At 41.9% G+C, this 12,387-nt stretch overlaps 1 protein-coding gene across 1 annotated transcript in view; it reads left to right on the top strand.

Moving 5' to 3' along the window:
• The window catches only part of LOC124805462 (zinc finger protein 628-like), a 64,304-nt gene extending 55,274 nt beyond the window's left edge, over positions 1-9,030 (top strand). The window contains exons 3-4 of the mRNA XM_047266026.1: positions 91-477; positions 8,578-9,030. Of these exons, the coding sequence (XP_047121982.1) occupies positions 91-477; positions 8,578-9,030 (840 nt within the window). The remainder of the gene's footprint in view (positions 1-90; positions 478-8,577) is intronic.
• Positions 9,031-12,387: the final 3,357 nt, after the last annotated feature.

The raw sequence follows: 12,387 nt of genomic DNA, 5'->3' as shown, positions 1-12,387 counted from the left end.
ATCTCTTTTCTCCATTCTCAGCTCATCTCTTCTTCTTTTTTTCGCTCAGCGCACATACGTTCCTGTTTCTCATACTGTGCACCTTTGCAGATGCACGCTCGCACGCACACGGGAGAGAAGCCGTACCAGTGCGCCGAGTGCGGGAAGTTGTTCAGCCAGCTGCGCAACTACAAGTACCACGTGTCGGTGCACGCGGGCACGCACGAGTTCGCCGCGGCGTGCCCTGAGTGCGGCAAGGTGTTCAACAACCGCGGCTACCTCAGCACGCACATGAAGATCCACCGCAACCGCAAGGAGTACGCCTGCGCCGACTGCGGGCGGCGCTTCAACCAGCGGGTCGCGTACACCACGCACGTGCGCATACACACGGGAGAGCCGCCGTACGTCTGCACGGTCTGCGACAAGACCTTCACGCGCTCGATACTACTCAAGCAGCACATGCGTACACACACCGGCGAGAAGCCCTTCACCTGTGAGGTACGTTTTGGGAACATGATTTACTTCCACTTTTTCTCTTTTCGTGTACTTTTCCAAACCAGATCTGTTCGTACAGGGCAATGTGCAATGAGCTAGTCTACGGGCAACGTATGTGAGCCAAACTCGAATCCAGTCTTCACAGCGGGTTAACATCTATCACGTAGTTTCCCACACCCGTTTAGGCCAATGCTGGACTGGCGCCTAGATTCCGCCTCAAAGAATATGGTGCCGGCCGGAGTGGCCGAGCGGTTAAAGGCGCTACAGTCTGGAACCGCACGACCGCTACGGTCGCAGGTTCGAATCCTGCCTCGGGCATGGATGTGTGTGATGTCCTTAGGTTACTTAGGTTTAAGTAGTTCTAAGTTCTAGCGGACTTATGACCACAGCAGTTGAGTCCCATAGTGCCCAGAGCCACTTGAACCTCTTGAAAGAATATGGCACACAAGGAGACAAGATACGATAACTCATCGAACAAAGTTGACATGATGCACAGACAGATGGCACACAGCATTTTCCTAGCTTAGGTTACCTTAGCAATTATGGCTTCAGGAAGGACATCAGACCACCAAGTTACGTAATAAAAAAATAATTTTCCAAATTCTGAAAGAGTGGACACTGTAGTAGATGGGAAAAGAAGAGAATAGATTACCTTTTAAAACCATTTAGATTGATATCTATTCATTTTGCTGTATTTCTAGTTAAGTTGATTAATTAGCATGTAAATCACTGAAAAATATACAGTGTATAGCTATAGATCTAGGTTTCTTGCGCTAAATATTAGTTTGAGCAAGATACTGGGATGATGTATGGGACAGGTACTCAAATCCCAATCCGTTCATCGTGGTTTAAGGTTTCATGAGTCTCCTAAAATCACTTCAGTGAATTCTGGAATGGATGGTGAAACGATATCATTGTTCCAGAATGAGATTTTCACTCTGCAGCTGAGTGTGAGCGGATATGAAACTTCCTGGCAGATTAAAGCTGTGTGCCGGACTGAGACTCAAATTCGGGACCTTTGCCTTTCGTGGTCAAGTGCTCTACCAACTAAGCTACTCAAGAAGGACTCACGACCCGTCCCCACAGCTTCAATTCTGCCAGTACCTCGTTTCCTACCTTCCAAACGTCACAGAATCTCTCCTGCGAGCCTTGCAGAACTAGTACTACCGGAAGAAAGGACATTGCTGAGACGTGTCTTAGCCATAGCCTGGTGGATGTTTATGTGGTGTCACCGCCAGACACCACACTTGCTAGGTGGTAGCCTTTAAATCGGCCGCGGTCCGTTAGTATACGTCGGACCCACGTGTCGCTACTATCAGTGATTGCAGACCGAGCGCCGCCACACGACAGGTCTAGAGAGACTTCCTAGCACTCGCCCCAGTTGTACAGCCGACTTTGCTAGCCATGGTTCACTGACAAAATACGCTCTCATTTGCCGAGACGATAGTTAGCAAGGGCTACAGCTACGTCATTTGCTACGACCTAGCAAGGCGCCATTACCAGTTACTATTGATGCTGTAAAACATGTACCGTCAAGAGCGATGTTCACCATTTACGGATTAAAGTTAAGCATTCCAACAGCTACGTCCTTTTTTGCAAAAGTCTAACTTCCTTGTCCTGTTCCAGACCTCATGCCAGCCTGCGTGAGCTAAAACGCGTGCCTTTCGGCTTCCTCTCATAGTGGGTTGGCTCTCTTGTCAATCCACAACAGTTTACACAATGAGATTTCCACTCTGCAGCGGAGTGTGCGCTGATATGGAACTTCCTGGTGGATTAAAACAGTGTGAAGGACCCAGACTCGAAATCGGGACCTTTGCCTTTCGCGTGCAAGTGCAATATCCTTAACATCACTATTACTTCCTACTTCTATCATTCATGAACTGAAATACCTCATGTGCTGTAATCTTATTCCCTTATCATTGAAGTTCCTGATAAAAGCTAGAATGTTTTTCCAATTCATTACATTTCAGCTATAATGCGAAACGTACTGATGATGAACTTCAGCAACTATATTGCCTTTCACGATTTTAAATCGGATCTCAGTGGCCACCTCAGCACCACCACTTGGAACTCATGCTTTAACCTAATACTTTTAAAACAATTTAGATTGATTTCTATCCATTTTGCTGTATTTCTTGTTATGTGAATTATCTAGCATGTAAACAACTGTAAATATTTACAAACTCTAAGAGACTTTCAGAATATAGATGTAAATGTATATTTTATGGCGCTAAATATTTTTATTTTTAACTTTTTTCTGCGATGAAATTTGTTTGCGTAAGAGATAAGTGTTATATATGGGGGAGGTATTCACATCTCAATCCTACGTGCACTAAGTTTTCATTGGTCTCCATAAATTGCTTCAGTGAATTCTGGAATGGTTGCTGAAACAACATCGCTATCGCTTTCCACTTTCATCCTTCTTGAACTGAAATACCGCATGGACTATAACCTTATTCCCTGTTTATTTAAGCACCTAGTAATTATTGATGTCGATACATTTGATAAACATGTTTCCCGTTTATACTGAGATGCTAACAGTAGTATAATATAATAAATGGGCTCCGATTTTCTCCTTATAGATTACGTCGGTTTCGTTGGGCTACACAGTTCCCACACAAGTACTGGTGTACAGTAAACCGATTCTCTAGAGGGGGTAACATTCCTCACCATTTGTTTTGAGCAGCACAGAACCAATTTGCTAACGTGTCTCAGGAGACGTAAGCACCGGTAACGAGTCTTCAACTGAATCAAAAATTTAATGAGTCTTCGTCCTCTTCTGTTGCATAACTGTAAGATTTCGGACCACCATTGGTTGATTTCGGTTGAATCAGTTCTTCAGTGTAGCAGGTAAACTAACTAGTGGATTTCTTTTATGCTTTTAGTGTTTTAAGTTCCTGATACGAAGTTGGAATGTTTTTCCATTTCATTATATTTTAGCTATAAACCGTAACGTACTGGTGATGAATTTCAGCAAATGTATCGCCTTTCACGATTTTAAGTCTCAGTGCGAAGCTCCTATTTCTCCATTACTATTCTCAGCAAAACCACTTGCTGCAGCGTGATGAATCTCAGTACGTCACGCAGATAACAGACAGAACGCCATTTCTACATTCGTCCTTTTTGTTTCATTTTTTAAATAAATCAGTGAGATAAAATAGTTCCCATCAGTTTCGCTATACTCCAGCCTTTAGAATCGGAATGTCCTTCCATTAATCTAATATGTGTTTCCAGACTTGTGAAATGTTGGAGAGAATCGTCAACAATACATTAAGCAGTTGTCCTATGGTGGAAAATCCCAGTGCTCTAAGAGAAGCTTCCAGTCTTTGGGCATTTCATATTAAGCATATCCTAAACCCACGAATTTAAATATTTAAAGACTAACGTCATACTTAGAATCTGCATGCAACCATCCCAGTTGTTTTATAATAGGCAAACATTGACCATAACCCTTCCTGAACGTAACTCAGTAGCATGAAAATATGCATTTAATATTTTTATGCCCCAGAAAGTAATAGATTGAGTTTATAAATGTGACAGTTGATTGTAAGGTAAAACAATTTGTGAAAAGCATTGACAGATTTGGGACACAATGAGTATTTATCTGAAATATGTGCCCTCCTCAGATATATCTCCCTTGTTTGAAACAAGTAATGAAGCAGTCTTCTTCGAAATAAGAAAATTTCGGCATCCTTTGCATTTTTGTGAATACGTTATTGCTGTTTACAACTACCTGAAATACATAAAAAAAGCATATGCAACCACCATTTTTGCAGAAATCTTTTTTCGTGTCTCCACGATGATTTCACACGAAAAAGAAAATTCACTATCTGTGGGTAATTCTAACGGCTTTGTCTTAACCCATGCCTCCGGCGCTGTACTGATGTGTTGAAATCCTAAGTGTAAAATAGGTAGGTTTGATCGCATACGTGAATGAAGGCCACACTACTTTGCCTCAAATACTTCTAGTTGCATCGCATCGATTCAGTACGCTACCTATATTGTTTTCTTCCTTTTTTAAAGTGCCTCTTTAAATCATCGGACATGTAGATTCATTGACTGTGCTGCTGTAGTGCAAGGCAGTCCTCCATTATGCGATATATTATGATGCTTGTTATTGTCGTTGTGGTCTTCAGTCCGAAGACTGGTTTCAGGCATCTCTCCATGCTACTCTGTGTAAGCCTCGTCATCTCCGAATAACTACATCTTTCTTTACTTGCTTACTGTGCTCATCTTTTGGTCTCCCTCCTGGATTTTTACCCACCACACTTCCCTCAAACACTAAACTGGTGATTCCTTGACGTCTCAGAACATGTCCTATCAACCGATCTCTTCTTTTGCTCAAGTTGTAACACAAATTTCTTGCCTCCCAAGTTCCCGTCAGTACTTCCTCATAAGTTACGTGATCGACCCATCTAATCTTCAGCATTGTTTTATTGCACCACATTTCGAAAGCTTCTGCTCTTTTCTTATCTAAATTGTTTATCGTCCATGTTCCACTTCCGTACGTGACTACACTCTCGATAAATACCTTCAGAAAAGATTTCCTATGATTTTATCTATATTCGATGTCAACCGCTTTCTCTTCTTCAGAACTGCTTTGCTTGCCACAGCCAATCCACATTTTATATCCTGCCTACCTCGGAAATCATCATTTTGTTGCAGAAATAGTAAAAGTCGTCTACTATTTTAAGTGTCTCGTTTCCTAATCGGATTTCCTTAATATCACCTGATTTAATTCGGCTACATTAGGTTAGCCTTGTTTCGCTTTTCTTGATGTTCATACTATATCGTCTTTTCAAAACACTGTTCTTTTCGTTCAACTGCCCTTTCAAGTCCTTCGCTGTTTCTGACAGAATCACAATGTAATATGCAAACCTCAAAGTTTTTATTTCTTCTTCCTGAACATTAACTCCTACTCCAATTTTTTGTTTGGTTTCCTTTCTGCTCGCTCAGTGTATAGATTTAATAACGTCGGCGATAGGCTACAATCCTGTCTCACTCCCTTCTCAACCACTGCTATCCTTTCATGCTCCTTGACTATTGTAAGTGCCGTCTGTTTATGTAAAAGTTGTAAATAGCCTTTCGGCCCTGTATTTAAAGGATCTAACATTCTCAATTCTAATCCGCAGAATGACAGTTTTGTTTCTCCTGAGGACGGCATCCTCCTAAGTAGTCACCACCCAGAGATCTAAATGGTGGACTATTTACCATCAGAATACTTTACCCAAGAGGACGCCATCATCATTTATCCATGCAGCATGACTTCGCGAAAAATTATGGTTCTAGTTTCCCCTTGCTTTCAGCCGTTCGCAGTACCAACACAGTAACGTCGTTTTCGTTGCTGTTACAAAGTTAATCAGTCAATCATCCAGACTGTTGTCCCTGTAACTCCTGAAAAGGTTGCTGCCCCTATTCAGGAACCACACGTTTGTCTGGCCTGTCAAGAGGGGCCCACCTTTATGGTTGTACCTAAGGTATGGCTATCTATATCGCTGAGGCACGCAAACCACCCCACCAGTGGCAAGTTTCATGGTTCATGGGGGTGGGTTATGATGCCTAGGACAATTGATGAAAATGGAAAATGAAACAGGAAATGAACTTAATGTCCTGATGAATCTTTTGTTTGCTATCAAACTTTGACCGAAACTGGCTGCCTGTGACGTCTATAGATACTATAGCTATTTCATTCAATCGATACCTGTACAATATGCAACATCTCATGGCTTATTCTCATACTGCCACAAGGAATCATCGATGCTTGTGAGAAACACTGCGATGTAAATTACATCTTCCTTCTGATGATGGAGGTTTAATTGTCATATGACATAGCTAACGAACTAAATACTTTGTGACTGTTGTAGTATTATATTTTCCGTCTATGCACTGTTGACCACAAATGTCAGAAGCTGTAAAGTTCTTTCGAAGGAAGTATCGAGATCACTGACTTTGCTCATCTTTCGCTCGATTATAGTAAATACGTAGATGTAACAAACGCTGCTCTAGTGTGATGTGCTTCTCAAGCGTTTTTGAGAAGTCGACATTCGAAGTTTTAATAGCCCTTCGAAAAGTACATGAGAGCATCGACTGTCGACCAGCGGAGCTACAGCGGTCAGTTATGGAGTTCGAGTTTAATTTTTATCCTAGTCGCCTGTCAAACACTCATATGGCTACAACGAGTCATATTTCTTCAGAAAGAAACAGCAATAAAAACGATCACCACTGTGGTGCATTTGTAGTGAGGTGCAATCAAGAAATGATAAGGGATCACTAACCTATCAATAATTTCATGTGCTGTCGCAATGTAAGCATATCGAGCTATAGCTGATTCGAAAGAAGTACCTGGTATTTACAATAAGAGCCTCAGTGTGCTGATGAGAATATAAGGAACACAATACAAAGATTGTTACACGGTGATTACCATTATTATCACTGTTCCTTTCTAGACAAACACGATTCGCTGCTGTGATACAAGCCTGTTCTGTTGAGCCTCTGCATGGCGGCTTCTACCCTCTTGTGATATTTAATGGGATCTTGATACTTGGGACGTTGACTTTTCGAAACGCTAGAGAAATGCATCATTACTACAGCAAGTACATCTATATTACTGGCCAGTAAAATTGCTACACCACGAAGATGACGTGCTACAGACGCGAAACTTAACCGACAGGTAGAAGATGCTGTGATATGCAAATGATTAGCTTTTCAGAGCATTCACACAAGGTTGACGCATGTGGCGGCAACTACAACGTGCAGACATAAGGAAAGTTTCCAAACGATTTCTCATACACAATCAGCAGTTGACCGGCGTTGCTTGGTGAAACGTTGTTGTGATGCCTCTTGTAAGGAGGTGAAATGCGTACCATCACGTTTCCGACTTTGATAAAGGTCGGATTGTAGCCTATCGCGATTGCAGTTTATCGTATCACGACATTGCTGCTCGCGTTGGTCGAGATCCAATGACTGTTAGCAGAATATGGAATCGGTGGGTTCAGGAGGGTAATACGGAACGCCGTGCTGGATCCCAACGGCCTCGTATCACCAGCAGTCGAGGTGACAGGCATCGTATCCACATGACTGTAACGGATCGTGCAGCCACGTCTCGATCGCTGAGTCAACAGCTGGGGACGTTTGCAAGACAACAACCATCTGCACGAACAGTTTGACGGTGTTTGCAGCAGCATGGACTATCAGCTCAGAGACCATGGCTGCGGTTACCGTTGACGCTGCATCACAGATAGGAGCGCCTGCGATGGTGTACTCAACGACAAACCCGGGTGCACGAATGGCAAAACGTCATTTTTTTCGGATGTATCCAGGTTCTGTTTACAGCAACATGATGGTCGCATCCGTGTTTGGCGACATCACGGTGAACGCACATTGGAAGCGTGTACTCGTCATCGCCTTACCGGCGTATCACCCGGCGTGATGGTATGGGGTGCCATTGGTTACACGTCTCGGTCACCTCTTGTTCGCATTGACGGCAGTTTCAACAGTGGACATTACATTTCAGATGTGTTACGACCAGTGGCTCTACCCTTCATTCGATCCCCGCGAAACCCTACATTTCAGCAGGATAATCCACGACCACATGTTGTAGGTCTTGTACGGGCCTTTCTGGATACAGAATATGTTCGACTGCTGCCCTGGCCAGATCTCTCACCAATTGAAAACGTCTGGTCAATGGTGGCCGAGCAACTGGCTCGTCACAATACGTCAGCCACTACTCTTGATGAACTGTGGTATTGTGTTGAAGTTACATGGGCAGCTGTACCTGTACACGCCGTCCAAGCTCTGTTTAACTCAATGCCCAGGCGTATCAAGGCCGTTATTACGGCCAGAGGTGGTTGTTCTGGGTATTGATTTCTCAGCATCTATGCACCCAAATTGCGTGAAAATGTAATCACATGTCAATTCTAGTAAATATATCTGTCCAGTTAATACCCTTTTATCATCTGCACTTGTTCTTTTAATGGCCAGTAGTGCAAGTATTCACTAAAGTCGTGTGGAAGGCGAGCAAAATCGGTGACCCATTATGTGTAGGACTCAGGTGTGAATGAATCTGGAGCACGAGCTGAGAGCTGTTTGTTGTTACTGGCGCAGGTGTGTGGGAAGCAGTTCGCAGACCGCAGCAACATGATGCTCCATCTACGGCTGCACTCGGGCATCAGGCCGTACAGCTGCGGCGAGTGCGGCAAGGCGTTCACCAAGAAGCACCACCTCAAGGCGCACATGTCGTGCCACACGGGGCTGCGGCCGCACGCCTGCGACCGCTGCGGCGCGCGCTTCAGCCAGGTCAGCAACATGCGCACGCACCGCAGCAAGTGCACCGCGCTGGGGCCTCCCCGCGGGGGTGGAGGCAACGGGGGCGGCGAGGGTGGCGAGCCTGCGGTCAGAGCGGCGGTCACAAGCGTCATCATGCGCGTGTCCGGCGAGCTGGTGCAGCACGTGCTGCAGCGCACCGATGTTGTAGCCGCCGCCAGCGGCCGAAACGTCACACTCGCTGGCGATTCCGCTTCGTCTCTCGGGGCTCCGTGGGCCATGCACACAGCGTAATACGAGAAGGCTCCTCTCTCGCATTATAATCACTAATATTCGCTGCGAGCCAATATACCGAGGCAATGCCAGTTACTAAATGTAAGAGACGATTATGTAGCAGTATCCACAATAAGGACTGTTATCGTATTTTATTTTTATTCACCAACGTTTGTCTGGGACTATTTTGCACACCAGATGTATGGATCTAAGGTATCATATAGAATAATAGAATATACAGCAACTACCAACCATAGGACAAACAAACAGCTGCTGAATATCAAGTAGTGTCCTGACTTGCAACACTCCCAGTAATATACCAATACACACAAACAGAGTAAACATACATAGGCACAAACCATTTCAGATGAAAATAGCTCGAGGTTCTGCCGAGACTATCTCACCAGAAATAGGTAGAAATAGGCCATTACCAACCAACATGCTACATAGGCTATATTACACATCCAGATACAGTATATCACTTCCCTCTACACAGTGCAAATTATTTTCACCACACACATTGTGTTACAGTTTTCTTTTTATTTTTCTTTGACATTTGCTTGTGGTGTAATACTGCTCTCTCATCGTTCCCCATAGTTTTGAGAGCGACAGTCGTAATTTTATGCTTCCTTACCTAATTCATGGTTCAGATTGCAGTATTCAATTTAATTTTTTTTTCTCCACGTTATTAAATTTTCATCAGCTAATGTGCCCTGAAAACTCAAGCAAATAAATTTAAAATAAGACATGTATCTTGTTTAAATATGTCTACACTTTTTGTCACCAGTTAGCAAGAGCCTCAAAGTGAATTTAATCCTATGCGAAATTGCCACTTCACCACATCCAGTTTGTTTTAACAGAATATTTTCTACTGAGGAGGAAAACTGCAGAGATTAGTGATGGGATATAAATAATAAAGGTTTATGTCAAAATGCTGTGTATGCATCTCTTAGACATTTTAGGTAGGTGTTCAACGGTTATATATTTTACTAACCAGAGCCCATGAAAACAGATTACACGAAACTGTGATGCTTTCCATTGTTATACCATTCATAGATTTTGCGTAAAGGCAGTTTCATCTTGAGAAATTCTTTGCCCATTTTGTCTTACGTCTTCCTACAGTTTTAGTACGTTTGTTTTCATTTGCATCAAAATGGCAGATCGAATCAAACAAATTCGCGTTCTTCTACGCTTTACAGTAGCATGTTGGAGTGACTCCTCTATTATCCAGCACACCTCGACGTATCTTTAGGTGTTCAGTATAGAGCTCTTTGAACACTGCATTATTTCTTCTCTATGAACACTGTTAGAATCTTAGCAGAATTCTTGTCAGTCTTTGACGTATGTAAATTTCAATAAGAGTGGTATCCACCACTTGTCATTCAGTACTATGACATCTCTGAAAATATGTTTACATATTTCCACATTCACTATGTAACTGATTATAAATATTAATCCAACGCAGTACCATAGGAAACAGATTTGGTGAAATGAGAACCATTGTGATTCATGTTTCGAACTCTGTCATACTGGCACTCCCAAAGTCTTCGATAATAACGAATATGCTTTAGAAAATGCAGTATGCTGGTGAAGATTTTGGTAGAAAAGTCTGCCTCCATGGTTTCTGTCTGGTTCCTCTTCATTTAACAGTGTTCTAGTGTTGCTAACTGCACTCATCCGTTTGTTTCACCACGTTCCAGATTCTTGTTCTGTGGGTTTTCTACTGATCACCACTCTATCAAACGAGGATGTACTTATAGCGGAATGAATTAGATATCTGTTCCTCAGCTCCAAGTTAATATGTAACTGCAGCAATTTTAAATTGTTTCATCGACAATACTCTGTTCCTGTCAGTCTACCGTGCTTCACTCTTTCTGCAAATTCTCGCTATATGGCACAGTCCCTTAACTCATTCGAGTCCAGTTCTGCTTTACAGGCGCTTGTGCTAATCTCTGCTACTACTTTTTTCAGTGGATATTGGTTTCTTTCTGTGGTTTTACCAAACGCACATCATAACCAGTCCCTTTAATAACTAAATAGAGAGTTTATTTCAGATGAAACTGCTCCCATAGCTTCAGAAGTTTCATCTAGTGTGCACTTTATCGCTGTTTGATATCACAACATATTTTAAGAAGCTTCTAGTAGACGGATGTATTTAATTGCATGAGGTAGCTCCTTCAGTGATCTAAAGTACTGATGTGAATAGGAAGACATACAAAGAACTAAAAATAATTTGTATGGTCCATATGTGTGATTGAGAACTGCTCCAATTATGTTAAGTGATCAACATATAGATCCAAAGACAAAAAAATCTCTGAAATCAACGATTCAAGAGAGTACCAGTCATTAAATCTGTGCTGTGTAAGACGCTGTCATTTTTAGATTGATGCAATAGGATAAATATCAACACGTTATGGAACTAATTTTCGTTTCCTCAAATCTCATAACTCATACAAAAGAATGATATCCATCTCGTCTTTATTTATCTACAACTATAATGTTAAGAGTCTAGCCCTATTGTACCACCATATTCATGGTGGTACAAGATCCACCACGTTGAGTCAATACAGATATTTGTTTATTAGTCCAGTTCTTCCTATGGCGACCCACCACCTAAACCAAGTAAATGATTTTCTTACATTTTCATGTATAGCACTTATTTCACAGAAACTGTGACTCAGTAATCTTCATTAATGCCACACAGAATTACATAACGTGCTATTACACATTATCATGTCTTTTACTCACCTATTAGGGATTCATGTTAGAATAGTAATCTATAATTAAAAAATACGTGTGAAAATTTACTTTGTACTGATGATGACTGGTAGCATATATTCCATATTCGAAATTTCATGTTATAAGCACATGTCGACAAATTGTTTGGGATTGCTCAATCCTTATATTCAGTTTCTGTAAAAAGGTGTAGTATTTCATAATCCATTTATGTCTTCTTATAATTAATATGGTGTTCTATTTCCTGATATATATTTATCTCCCATTTACTTCATGCTTTTCTAGCCCCATAAAAATAAACAAAGTTTTAAGTTTGGTAGACTGTAATTGATTTTCAGTCCTTATATTTATTGGATGTACCTACACCCAAAGTTTCAGGGCATATTTTATGTTATTTGGAAGCGAAGGCCTAAAATAACGTTGGCAGTAATGTGTGTTTGTCCCCATTCTTTTTCAGCTTCTTTCTGGTTACTGGAGTTGATCAACAATTCTTTGCCACGAACTTTTTGTTGTTACCACTTCCATTTGGCTTTCTTGTACATATCTGGCTGATTTTCCTCATGCTTAAACAGAAAATGACCCAGAGATTTTCATTTACTCGAACTGTTCTAAAACAGAGCACAAAACAGAAATATTCCAAAA

This window comes from Schistocerca piceifrons, chromosome 7, assembly GCF_021461385.2.
Source record: "Schistocerca piceifrons isolate TAMUIC-IGC-003096 chromosome 7, iqSchPice1.1, whole genome shotgun sequence".
NCBI classification, from domain to species: Eukaryota; Metazoa; Arthropoda; class Insecta; order Orthoptera; family Acrididae; genus Schistocerca; species Schistocerca piceifrons.
Note: the sequence above shows the minus strand (reverse complement) of the source record. Positions and strands in the feature narration are given on the sequence as shown.